This window comes from Furipterus horrens, unplaced genomic scaffold (assembly GCF_987537825.1).
Source record: "Furipterus horrens unplaced genomic scaffold, mFurHor1.1.pri manual_scaffold_4, whole genome shotgun sequence".
Lineage (NCBI taxonomy): Eukaryota > Metazoa > Chordata > Mammalia > Chiroptera > Furipteridae > Furipterus > Furipterus horrens.
Genome location: NW_028327174.1, coordinates 161,749,814 through 161,763,961, shown reverse-complemented (window position 1 = coordinate 161,763,961; position 14,148 = coordinate 161,749,814). Strand labels below are relative to the sequence as shown.

Sequence of the window (14,148 nt, the reverse complement as noted above, 5' to 3'; positions counted from 1 at the left end):
AATAAGAAATCTATATATTTCTTCACTCTCCTAAATTCTGTCAGCTCTGGTATTTTTCATTGTCTAGAGATAGATTCTTAAAATTCAAAGTAAATTAATAGAATTTTCACTATTTAATATACAAATATTACTCACTTAACTAAATAGTGTGACTGGAACCAGGGAGAAGGACATGCAATCCTAGGTTACCACATAGATGATACTAGAAGGGGTATCTAAGCAACAGGGTCCAATGGGTTCTCTTCCCATAAGCTCGTTATACTGCTGCAGTTCACATCTTATTTGACTTTGCCTTAGATATGGATCATACTGATTTTACAAAGTAAAATTTATTTTGGTAAACAAAACTAAAGTAGATGAAAAGAATCCCAAACAGACTAGTTAACATTTTCATCCATTTCCTTCCAGTATTTAATGCATAGATATTTTTCCATGTTTGTTCTTAGCCATTATTCAAAAATTTACAGGTCTCAAGGTAAAATGATCAATCGAGAAGTCCCTAAGGAAAACCCAGGGAGCCTCAATGAGACCGGTGGCAGCACAGCTGCAAGTGTTCTCCATTCAGACATCCTCGCTTGCCAGAGCACCGTCGGTAAAAAAAAGACACTGCAGCACATGGGTCTCTTTGTGGGAGGAAACAGGACCCCCAAAAAACTTATCCAAGTTTTTAAAAACCTGCCTAGTTTTTCTAATGAAGGACATTACCTCTGACACTGGCATTTATCCAGCAAGAGACAGAGGCTGCACTGTGTCCTTTCTGTGATAAACCAGCTGTTAGGACCTGCACTGTCCTTCCTGCTCCAGCACTTGTGGCTCCTACTTTGGCTAAAGAATGGAATTTTAAATTCTAAATTTTAATAAATTTCAGTCTAAATTTTCACACTGACACTTACTTCAGAACTAAGTTTGGACTAAAGTTTGGAACAACTTGGTCACTTCTTCAACTGAATTTTATAAAATCTAAGTACAGATAAAAAATTATTTTCTGAATTGAGATGTGGTTTAGGGGCAAAATTCATACCAGATTTCCACGATCTGGTACAACAACAAAAGGTTGCAAAATATCTCCCTAAGAATCTCAGTAAGAGTCTTTTATACGAATTACATGCTGAAATGATAATATTTTATTAGAGTAAATGTCAGCTGTACCTTTTTAACTTCTTTTGATGTGGCTCCTGGCATAACATATGTGGCTCTCATTTCTATTGGAGAGAGCTGGTTAACTTATTTTATAAAATGTTCCCTAAGAAATATAGAAAATAATCCTAAATAATTTTATTTCTCATGAATCAATTATGTGTCAGATATTAGACTAAGGGCTTTGTAAATGTTATCATGGTTAATCCTTATCATAATCCAGAACATAGGGGTTATCACCGTTTTATAGATGAGGAAATTGAAGCTCAGAGTGGCTAAGTGACTTGGTCAACATCATCAGTTGATAATAAACAGCAGAGGCAGATCTGAGTCCACATCTTTCTTCTTTATATCTTTCTTCTTTAGTATATTATAATAATCTGTTCCTTCTCCAAAAGGAATTAGGCTGACTGGACCGATATTTGTCATGACTCTCTTGAGATGAAAGGTGCTAAGCAAACTAACACTGATTGCATTTATGAAAAATAAAGCTACATATAATTAATAAATCTTAATAAAAATGATGTTGTAATATTACCAATGTGAGGAATTACTTGCCTGTACCCTGCTTATTTCACCTCTAATCAAAGGTGGAAATAGAGGTACCATCAACACTTAAAATGAATTGAGTGTAGCAGAGCTCTAGTGCTATGTAAACCCAGAGCCCAGCTCCTCACTCAGCGTAGGATGGTGTGACCTTCTCTAATCAAGAGAGGCTACATCATTCTTTTGAGCTGCATGTATTTCTCTTACAGAATCTATCAACTCAGTAAGTCCTCACTTAATGTTGTCAATAGGTTCTGACTTTAAGCAAAACGATGTACAACAAAACCAATTTTACCACAGGCTAATTGATACAAGAGTTATAGGAGCACCTGCTGTATCTGGTTTTAGCCACAAGCAAGTCATTCATTCAAGGAAAACATCTCTAGGTGTTAAATCTATGTGCAGACCGATAGCATAATGGAATCAAGCCTGAGGTTCTTAAGATAAGGGAATGATTGGCTAGATGGAGAGAGATAATAAAGATAAGGGAAGAGTTTCTGACCCTCAAAGGAATGAACCAGGGGATTAAATATAACTCATTGGTATGACCTACACAGCAATCCTTGACTGGTGCACTGCCAGAAGCCTCTCAAATGGCCATTTTTATTTACTTGTGTCTGAGCCGTCTTTTCCAAAGAGAATTTTATTTGGTTTACAGACCTTTCTTAGCCAAGATGTCATCCATTTTTCACATATAGCGGTAGAGATAATTCAAATAGCAATCAAGTGTTCAAACGGGAGTCAAACGAAGGGCGGGGGTGAGGAGGGTATTTGCATGGAGAAGTGCCCTGGGCCTCGGCACTGACGTAGCCCCTCACTGTCTTACCTTAGCCCATCCCTGCACTCTGTGCAGTTGTGAGATTCGGTACACGTCTTGCAGTTTTCACTGCATTTCTGGCAAAGATTTTTCTCTGTTAAAAAAAAAAAGTAGTAAGGTTATAAATCAGTTGGTCAGTTGGATTCCATAAAAGTTTGTGAAGGTATTCCAATGTTTGCTAACAATGTATGCTACAGCACACATGGCCTTGAGCGGAAAATTGCAGGAAAAGCCCCAGAGTCAACATTTGCCATCACTTCTCAGCAAACCAAATACAGGTAGGAACTGCAGTGCTGGCAAGTACCTTAGAGCTACCTGCCATTTTGCAGACAAGAGAGCCACAGCCACTTAATTCTTAGTCAATAGTAATTATCGGCGTTTTTCCTCTTCTTCCCATTCTCTGACAAGCAGGGTTTCCTAACTTCCAACAATGAAAATTCCACTAATGAAGCAGGGACAATGCCACTATGTCAGGGTTGAGGAGCAATGCCTGTGTTTGTGGAAAGGAATGACAGACCCCCCCAAACTCACAGATGTTGGGACTACGATGAGGAACTCCACTATAAAAGGAAACCCACACTTAAGAACGCAAGGTAAGGATTATTTCTTGCATTGTCTAGAATAGTGTCTTATACTTTATAGTGGCTGTGAAATTGATATAAATATTATATTTCAGTGATAGCTGTATTCTGAAGATAACAATGTATTTGACTGAACAAATGTATCGTGAATACTGGCTTTCCTGTTTAGTACCAAACACAGGTCCCCAATAGGAAAAATAAAAAAGGCAACTGTATAATTGCTCTATGGTGAAAAATGATGATTTGTTTTGTTACCTTAGGTGAAATTTTTCTGGGCAGTTGATACCTTCTCTAAGTACATGAGAACCACATGTACATGTAGAATTGCATGTTCATAGGCTTCTCTTCTACCTACTGTTGAAGTTGGTGTTCTTAGGGTTCCACAGAGAAACTGCTTTAACAGGCCCTATAAGGACCTCCTGGAGACCCATCTTCTTTCTCAAGACTGAGCCCCTCAACATGAAATCCGCAGCCCTTTACAACCTTCTGGTAGTTACAAAATGCCCCGCCCGCACTGTGTCACCAAGAACACCGGTCATGGCATAGGACCTAGATGGGCGCTCTGCTTCTAGCATTTCCTGTGTGCAAGTTCAGGGCCTTTGTTCCTCCACTCATGAAGTATTAAATACATATTAGAATGATGCCTACCTCTCAGCTTATCTTGTGGGCTTAATGAAATTATTCAGGGGAACTCTATGAACGTTAAAGCACTGTAAATGTGCTAGCAATAATCATTACTAGTCATGATCACATGTGCTCACTAAGTTATACATAAGTGTACACACTGAAAGGAAACAATAACAAAAGGCAGTTACATAGGAGAGAGATGCACAAACCAGTCTTGTTAGCAAAGTAATTATTTGAACAGCCATTCTTAATTATCCTCCTGCCAGGTTCCGGAAGAACTTAGTCTCAGTTACCTTATCCTGTCATATACCATCTAAAACAAAATTTCTTTTTTCAAGGCTTAGCCTTCTTAGTAGTATTTGGACCACCCCTCACCCCCAACCCAAGGAATACCACTTATTTCTGTGGATCTCTTATTCTCCCTACCCACTTCCATTTTCTCCTTTCTCCATCAAGTTACAGCTCGTGTTCCAAAGTTTGGGAAAAATAAGAACTACATGGGAATCCTCCCCACTGATCCAAATGTTACACTCTCTCAGCTTAAGCCCATCTACCACATAGAGAAACATGTGCCTTTGAATTCAGAGAGAATCTGACTTGTTAAAAAGCAAGTGTATTCACTTCAGAATTCTTGTCTGATTTTTAAAAACACAACTCTTGTGCTCTACACTTGGGTTTTCTTCTCTTAGGTGGTACGGAAACATGAAACTTTAGTGTTGTCATACACCATGGTGTGATACCCTTGTTAAGACAAATGATTGAGAACTCAGAAATAAAGCAGAAGATACCTGCATCCCTTTTCAGGGCCACCCCAGAGCACATGCCCAAGGATTATTCCATTCTCTAGAGAATGTCCTTTTGTCTGTTTTCTAATGATGGTAATTAGTCCCCAAACTCTGTGAAGTACATATTTATAGATATTTTTTTTTTGGTTAACTTGCAAATGCTATTTGTCCATTTGAAAAAAGAACCCCAAAATTCTAGTTGTATTGATTGCCACGTAGGAAATTATTTATCTCTAACTCAGCAAATGGATTTTATTTTGCCTTCCCTAGTGGACTGTAATGCTTGATAGTCTCTGAACCCATTTGTTCTCTCGTAGGTTCCCTCATTAATGGGTTAAGTTAAGTCTTTGGCATGTGTTCATTCTACATGTACATGAAGGTCATGTTTTTTAAACTCTTTGAAAAGTATACTTTGACATCACACCGGCCTGGTTCCTTTGGTTAGTGTATAGAAAAGAACAGGCCTGGTTGTTGCCTTCTGAAAGCCTCCTTAGGTTGGGAACTTAGATTTCAGGAGAGTCTCCACCATCCTCATAGATAAGAGTGGCTCAGGATGCCTGAACTGTCTGTATAAACAGTATTATTTACACCGAACACCTGCATTCCTTCCAGGAGCTGGGGGGCGGGGGGCAGGAGTGGTTGGTAAGCCGGGCAGAGGGTGCCTTCATGACCACACCCCAGTAATAGCCCCGGGCACTGAGTCCCTAAGGAGGTTCCCTTGTGGACTATGTTTCACACATTGTCACATATTGTCACTGGGGAAACTAAATGTGTTCTTTGTGACTCCTTTGGGAGAAAACTCCTGGAAGCTTGGGCCTGGTTTCCAATGGATTTTATCCCATAAGCCTTTCCCCTTTGCTGATTTTACTTTTTACTGTTTTGCTGTAATTAATCATAACTGAATGCAAAAGCACAACTATATGCTGAGTCTTGTGGGTACTTCTAGCGAGTCACTAAATCTGGGTATGGACCTGAGGACCCCCTGACAGTTAGTGACAGGCATTTTTACATAAATTCTTTTTTACAAAACAATTTAAATTGTTCTCTTACAAAAATTGACTAGCTCCTGATTGATATTAAGCAAGGCCTAGATTTCATGGAGGAAGACTATTCCTCCCCAGCTCACGTAGATGAAAACCTTACATTTGTTCTCTAAAACTCTGATATTTAAAATCAACTCACTCGTGTCCTGATACAATCCATCAGGGCAGTGAGTAACACAGCTGTTGGTTTCTTCATTCAGGAAGTATCCATGTTTACAGGACAGGCACTGGTCCCCGTGGCTACCAAAGCAGGACTCGCAGTTGGGAACGCACTTCCTGCATCGCTTCTTGTCGGCGTGGTAGTGGCCGGGGGGACAGCTGGAGACACAGATCCTGTGTGGTGGAACGATAGGAAAGAAGGCCAGTGTCACCCACGGCCCAGTCTTCAGCATTCTCTTGGAGGCGCAGAGCAAGTAGCTGCCCTCAAAACCCTTCTTAGACCAGGCTGGTAAGTAACACTGCAGACCAACGGCCAAATTCCGCTGGTTAAAGCTTTGTCCTGTGTGGGGTCTGATGCAGCAACGCAGATATGTGTCAGTCAGCGGTGACCGACACTATACTAAACGGAAAGGAAGATAAAAGAGGCTTGGCACTTAACGTGTTAAACAATACCAGGTCCACCATGTAAGGTGTGTGTGGGTCCAAACCATTTTCTAGTTTGATTGTCACTTTTGAGTCTCAAGAGGAAGTTATGATTGTCACTTTTGAGTCTCAAGAGGAAGTTATGGCATTGAGTTGAAGGGAAAGTAGTGAGAACTGTGATTTTAAGCAAAAAGGTCACTTTTGTCATATGGATTGTGTGTAGGTGGTGGTTATGTGCTCTTGTCTACATTAATATAAATATATTTAAATGTTGCTTATGATAAACAAGGAAGTTATTTCTTAAAAAATAGTTTAATTGAAGGACAAGGCTTTATTCATTTAACAAATATTTAACAAATATTTACTAAGTACCAATTAAATAGCAGGCATTTTGCTGATAATTCTAGGACATAACAGAGGTGCTGAGTAGCCAAGGGCCTCTCCTCTAAGGAATTTAAATTTCCAGCAAGGATATAAATAGGACTTGGGACATGTTTGCATCTGTCTTGGTGACTGGAGTATGAAGTCACCACAAGCCAGATCCCAATAGCGAGTTTTCACCTGGAGGAGGAGGAGGGATGTGAATCACGGCTGGCCAGCACAGCCTCTGTTGGGACAGTCACTGTTCTATGGCCCTGCCCTTAGACATGTATCTGCACAGCTCGAGGCAGAAGCCAGGGGCACAGGGTCAAAGTAGGTCCGCCTCGGTACCCAGAGCAGAATAGTGAGGAGGAGGAGGAGGAGCAGGGTCCCTAGCGTCTTTGCCACACTGAGGCTTGAATCAGGGAGAATGTGGGAAAGCATTCATTCAGTGCACACACTGCATTTCCATGAAGGGAAAATGCAGCTGTGCCGTCAAACATCAGCAGGATGGAAAAGAATGGAGGAAAATGCCAGGCACATGCATACCCAGTCCCTCCCCACTAGCCTTCCAAATGTGAGAAAAGACATTGGCAGGTTTCATAGCATGTGTGTATTATGTTCTGTTAAGTCAGCTCTCATTCCTGCCAACCCTATGAATGAGTGATGGCCCGAGTGTCCTGTCCTGAGCAGCGCTCCTCAGCTCCTGTGGACTCCTCCCTATGGCTCCTTGTATGGAGTCGGTCCACCTTGTATGTGGTCTTCCTCTTTTTCTGCTGCCTTCTATTATTTCCTCCAGCATCACTTTCTTTTCTTAAGAACCATGCCTTCTAACAATGTACCCGAAGTAGGACAGCTTTGCCTCCTGCGATGTTTCAGGCTTCATTTGTTCTAGGACCCGTTGTTCGTCTTTCTGTTGGTTCAGGATATCTGTAGAACTCTCACCCAACAGCACATTTCAAATGAATCAATTCTTTTTTTCAGATTTGTCATTTTTTACACACATTTTCTGTGCTTTGAAGGCCTGCTGGGGGAACATCGAAAGGCCTGGCCCACAGTGACCCTGTGGGAACTCCTGGGATGCACTGTGGGGGATTTGACTTGGCCTCTCTCTTACCTTGTGTTGTTTTTCAGCTTGTAGTAGTAGTGCAGACAGTCACTGCAGTGCTCCGGGCCTGGCCCGTCACAGCCGACCTCACTGCACTCAGGGTCACAGGGGCCTTTGCCAAAAGAAATTAAAACAACACTTAGAAAAATGATTTTAAGTAGGTTGGCTTTACCTTGAATTTGGAATAAAATAATAATAATTTTTTCTTATGCGATGGGAGTTTCTTTGAGATAGAGGAATAATGTTCAGTGTGGCTATAAGCTCAGTTAACTCCCTGACTTTTTTGAGGAAAACCTCAGTTACCTAAGTATCAGGAATGTAAATCCTAGTCACAGCCTGGTGCTCAAAGCACATATGGCTGCCTTGTCGGAGATAACAGGTATTTCAGAATTCAAATGAACAATGCCACTATAGTAAACGGGAAGGAACCAACTGCAATTAAACATGCATTACATAAAAATGTTGGATTTATGGAAAAATGAGAAGTTAAGCTGTTGACAGAAAAGAAAGTTATTATTCAATGGTTGGACCAGATTGTCTGTTTCTTCCAAGGTCATTAAAGCCACTGAATACCTCTGAGATACCAAGCCCACAAGAAACAGCATTATGGCATCTGTCACAAGTTGATCAGCATCTAATCTTGGATTACAAAGCAGGTACTTCAGGCACTGATAATAGATTTAAAATTGCATGCTACCCACAGGCCAATGGGCAACCCAACAAAAGAAAACGACACATAAATTTCAAAAATGTGATCAAGCTTAAAGAATTCCAGACCTGGGATGAAGGTTTCTAATCTCTCCTGTTACATATTCTTTGGTATAGAACTAGAGAGAATGCATAGTGAGAAAACATTTCCAGATGGAACTATTTGGGGACTGATGAAAAGCTTTCTAATGAAGGGACAGTTAATAGATATTTTGCTCTATTGAACTAATTCCTTTTTTCCTTGTTCTCCATATTTTGGGACACGTGGCCTTACAATCTTCAAACTCTTTCCCATGGAACATTCATGATTTTAACTAGCAATAAACATATTGCATGAAATGTACAAACAGTTCATTAATGGTACCAGATATGTTTTCAACCATACTTATTTTTATCAAGAGGACTTACTGTTGAAACTTGGTCTCCTTTAGTCCTTATGGGACTATGTTCTATAGTTTGAGTCATGAGAACATGAAATGGCAGAACTGGTGAAGCATGACTCAGAGAAAAATTTCATAGTCAACACCCTCATTTTAATGGTGAGAAAACAGATTTCCCAAGAGCTACAATGGCTTGCCCAGCATCATACAGCTAGAAGAGTTGGGAACCACATATATCCTGATTTTTAGTCCAGGTCTCTTACTTAAGAGTAAATTGTCTATTTAGAGACGAGTATTTTTGAAATGCTGCAAACTTTATATTTCTGATTAATCGCAAGAGTCATTTGACAGCATTGTTAATCTCTTTTTCCAAAAGCCTTCATGGAAAAAGAGATAAACAATGCTGGATCTCTAACCTAAATTCAAAGGTCTAAACTAAATTCTATAGTTAGTACAACTAGGAACAGTTTAGCTGATGGTAACAAGAACAGAATGTCTCTGTTGTGTAAGGGTTGAAGTTCAGCCAGTCCTGGGTCCCACAATACAAAATGGACAATATAGGACCTGGTTAGGGTAATGCCATCTGTACCTTGAGACAGCCTGACTTCTTTACAAAGGGAACCATCACAGCTCCAAAGAAGAGGATCAGGAGTGGCCCTCTATTTTCACTAGGTGATTTCTACAATTAACCTCCCCCCATATCAAGAATAAATAAAAACACATTTATTCTTGATATGTGCCAAAGGGCTCTGAATGGTTAAGTTCCCATGCTGTGCTGTTTCTTTTAAAATTTTAAACTGTCCCAAATGCAAACGAGCATTTTAGATTTCAGGGAATAATGAAATAATTGTTTTTGTTCTCTCACAAGTGCCAAAGTGGGTATTTTGAAGATGTAAAGAGAAAAACCACAAAGATGTATAACTGTTCAGAATTTTAACATTACCAAAATTTGAACTGGAAACATACCATAAGGCACATAGTAATAGATTACTATATGCTCCATTTATGTTTTTGGATATACTTTCTCCTATCAGAGAAGACAAAACGGTTTGCTAGTTATAATATGAGTAGTGATGTTACAGGCTTCAAGCAAAATAAGAAAATCTAACACAATCTAAGCTCTCGTTAGTTCAATTTGTACTGAATTCTCTGAGCTTATTATTGATTCTGAGATACTACCTGTTTGAAATAGAAGGAACTACATACATATTTAAGATATTCTGTTAAGGTGATTACCAAAATACATTTATCTTTGGCATCTAGATATTCTGTTAACGTGATTAACAAAGTACATTAATCTTTAGTATCTACAGAAAGAATTTCAGAGAGCTGTAGGAAAAATATATTTCTCCTCTAAAGGTACGTTAAACTGTTGTTTACAGCAGGTCTGCATTAGGAGATACTTTGTTCATAAAGTGTTATATATCATATCACAGAAGGAACTGAATGATCCTGGAGTGGCAGCCAATGCAACAAGGGAGGGATCAGAACTATATTGGGAAGGAGAAAATAATTGCAGATAATATGGCTACAGTACCTACACTGTCCCAGAAGATCAACTCAAACCTATAAATTAGTAAGAGTTAAGCAAAATGGTCACACAGATATAAGATAAATATGTACCAGCCATTTTCCTAGATACCAGCATATACTAGGTAGAAAATATGGAATATTTTCCACTATAAGAGCAACAAGACCTAAAATAGTAATAACACTAACAGGAATAATACTATATAAAATTAAGATTTTGTTAAAAATGGGACATGGTCTGTTTTAGATGAAAAGAGTGTATATTGTAATTCTTTCATTATATTGCATGTAAATTCAATTTAAAGGGGAACCTAAGAATTTCAATGAAAACAAGCAGCAGATGTTCAACAGATATTAAATATATTATGAGATGAAAAAATAAAACAGTGTGGGTGCTGTTGTTCTAAGAATTATTAGATTGATAAAAGAACTTATCAAGATTATTATAAAGGAAAGATCCTACACTATTAAAAATGGATGGTAACTTAGCCAATGAGATGTTAAAGTCTGTTTGCAAAATATAGAACCTCATTTCACACTATATAGCATAAACCAAGTTCTAGATGAATTAATGGCTGAATGTAAACATCAGATATTACAAAAATTGCATATGAATATTTAGTTGCTTTTAAGGGTAAAACTTAAAAAATCAAAACTGTTATTATCTGAAAATATAAACCCTATCCTCCAGTTTTTTTTCTTCTGTTAAAACATAACACTAAACAAAAACCAAATTTCAGAAATAACTGATAACTAAGAAAATGTTTTCAGCAGATACGAGACAGTATGAGAGGCAATAACATACATGGAGTATAAACAGCTAAGAAAATTGCTGCCACTTTGCACAGAATGAGTAAAAGACAATTGTATTTAATTCAGAGAACTAGTTAAGTACTCACTTAATGCCACTGATAGATCCTTGGAACTGTAGTAAAATGATGTATAAGGAAATCAGTTTTTTTAATAATCTAGTTTATATAAACAAGAATTAAGTTCCTACAGCATCTCATCAATGTTCTATAACGTATGAAATGACATGATCTGAGGACCAGCTACACAGAGAAAAAATGTTTAGATTTACTAGTAGTCAAAGCTACAAAACTTTGAAAATATTCTTTTTTTAAAACTTTTCAATGCTGGCAGAAATGAGTGCATTAAACACTTACACAGCTAGTCACACTGTAGACTGACACATCTTTATCTGGAAAGCAATGTAACAAAACTTATCCAAGCCCTAACACTGATTAATTCCTTTGATGCGGTAATTGTCAGAACAGAACTCTAGTCTAAAAAATTAAAGATATTGACAAAGACTGGTAAATAACAATATTCATACAAACCTTGTTTAAACTTGTATAAAACTCTATGCAAACTACAGACCCCAGGTTATGGATTAAATATTACAGTACAATCATAGGACAATTACGCTGTCTTTTAAATATGTGTCCTAAGGATATCTGACAACAGGGAAATAAGCTCTTAATAGTATTTAAGGAAAAAAAGGATATGAAAACTCTATATAGAGTGTGGTCTGGCTTTGAAGAAAAAACATACAATACACACATACAAATATTTGGAGAGACAGAATACACACATACAAATATTTGGAGAGATAGAAAAGAGGAAGAAAATATATCAGAATATGGGTAGAAGTTTATCTCTGCATGGTAGGATGATGTATGAATGTTCCTTCCTTGGCATGTGTCCCTGTGGGAAGCCAGCTCACCTGCATAATCCTCTGCACCATAGTCATCGGTGGGGTCTTCAACTCGGCTGTAGCGGACGCGTTCCACTTTGGGAAACTCGTTCGTGGGTGAGTAGGGCTGCACAGAGGTGCCATACAGAACCAGAGACCATTCTTTCAATTTACCTTGGGAAACAATCATGAAACCACAGCATGACCAAGTAGTCACCCTTTAGCCTTACAATTGCTTTAATTCCTTTTCACCTAAGAGGCATCAGTAGAAGAATTGTGGGAAACAGATTCATATAAATCATTACATCAGATACAGGGCTGGAAATACACATTTCCTACTATTTGCAGAATTTACTATTTAATAATTTACACACTATATTTACTGAGCACCAACTGTGAGCTAGGTCTTGATTTAATCAGCTTTATAGGTAGACTAAGAAACAATCCCACCTCAGATTATTGGGCTGAATTTCAAATTATGAATATTTAGAAAAATCCCAGAATTTTACAGAGCTTTGGTTTTCTAGTTATCGACCTCTTATTTAAATTGAACATCTTTTCTGGTATTATCTGATTTGTTTATCAATAAAAAAACAAAAAACAAAAAACCACCCTTTGTTCCACATGATTCCTGAAGCGTCTTTATATTATCCTATAGACCTGTGCTGTTCAATGTTAGCCACTAGATACTGTGGCTATTTGAATTTACATTAACTAAAATTAAACAATTCAGTTCCTCAGTCACATGAGCTACATTTCAAGTGCTCAGCAGCCACCTGTGGCTAGTGGCCGCTACAATGCACAGCGCAGACACAGAGCGCTCCCAGCACTACAGAATGCTCTGCTGCACAGCTGCAATACAACAGTTCCTGGTTAAGGGCCTTGACGCGATACCAGTGTTTAACCTCATTTGGATGGTATGATCACAAGGAACATTTTACTTTAGTTTAGTTCATACTTATCCATTTATTTCTCTGATTCATAAAATCAAAGTCTTTAATGCAACCCCCCCCAAAAAAAACAAACTACCCCCACGCTATTGAACTTAGTAAGAATCACATAAAAAAGAATCACCCATAAGCAAAAGTGAGTAATTAACATTAAAAACACAGAATATAAAAACACTGATAGGTCTGCCCTTAGCGCCCAGCCCCCACCGTGGCCTGATACGGAGAACCCAGGTTGTGGTTCAGTGCTAGGGCTCCGCCACAGCAGGACAGTGGTGAACGTCAGGTGTCACCTAATTCAGCTCCATCCTCTGTATCACCATCTAATTGACGCTTACCATTTCTGAGTGCTTCCTATGTGCTAAGCTGTATCCCATTGTTCACAGCAACTGGGAGGTAGGTACTTGTATTCCCAATATAGTTGATACAAATAATGATGAGGAAACTGAGGCACAGAGGCTCCAGGGCAGATGGGGATGTAGGAAGATCCTCACCCATCTCCTCCAACAGAAACACCAAACTGATGGCTGTATGGAACAATTTCCTCTGAAAGAAGCCTCTAAACCAGCCAAGTGGCCCCTGCACACGGGCAAACAACAACAGCAAACGACCATATCTAAATGGGTAGGAGAGGCTGAGACACAATCTCACCATAAACCTCACCCCTGCCCGGTGTGGCGAGAAAATCTGTAGGGAACTCAAAACCCCAAGCTTCTCCCCGAGGAACAAAAAAAGGTTTAAATTCCACACTGGGCAGCCCACCTTTTAAGACCAGCACCTGAGAGATGAACCCCGCAAAATATCTGGCTTTGAAGGCCAACGAGCTCCTGCACAGAAGTTCCACAGGTGATAGCCGACTGAGAAGCAGTTCTTGTAGGGCACCCGCCCCGAGGCCTATCACAGAGGCAGCAGATTGAAAAGCACCTAGACTTTCTGTGAAACAGCCTTATTTGCTTATTTGAAAGCACCGGCAGGCATCTAATTTAACACGCATCTAGAGGCCTCCGGAAATACTCTCCAAAGTTGGAGGCCAGCAGGCACCAGCTCTGTGCTCTCCCTCTGCGTCTCTCAAGCTCACTGGTATCTTGAAGAAAGGAGCTTGTACTCCTGCCTGGCACTGCGATTTTTGTGGCTTCCACCAGGGGACACCTCCAGTGGCCAGCGGCACTTATACCTGCAGAGCCCCTAGGACTGTAAACAAAATTGATAAGCCTTTTGTTAGGCTTCACCAAGGAGAAATGAGAGAAATCAAGTAAATAAGAAATGAAAGAGGAAATGTTATAACTGATACAAAAAAAAAA

The 14,148-nt window shown here is 39.2% G+C and overlaps 1 protein-coding gene and 1 long non-coding RNA gene across 3 annotated transcripts in view; one reads left to right on the top strand and one right to left on the bottom strand.

Annotated features, from left to right (window-relative positions):
- PCSK5 (proprotein convertase subtilisin/kexin type 5) overlaps nucleotides 1–14,148 on the bottom strand; it is a 441,582-nt gene that overhangs the window by 149,111 nt on the left and 278,323 nt on the right. For both annotated transcript variants that reach the window (XM_090274186.1, XM_090274185.1), the window contains exons 14-17: nucleotides 11,931–12,074; nucleotides 7,596–7,698; nucleotides 5,676–5,869; nucleotides 2,510–2,594 (exon numbers count right to left, since the gene is read on the bottom strand). In XM_090274186.1, the coding sequence (XP_090130312.1) occupies nucleotides 2,510–2,594; nucleotides 5,676–5,869; nucleotides 7,596–7,698; nucleotides 11,931–12,074 (526 nt within the window). The remainder of the gene's footprint in view (nucleotides 1–2,509; nucleotides 2,595–5,675; nucleotides 5,870–7,595; nucleotides 7,699–11,930; nucleotides 12,075–14,148) is intronic.
- LOC150013187 (uncharacterized) overlaps nucleotides 1–14,148 on the top strand; it is a 56,391-nt gene that overhangs the window by 34,627 nt on the left and 7,616 nt on the right. The gene's annotated exons all lie outside the window — the stretch shown is intronic.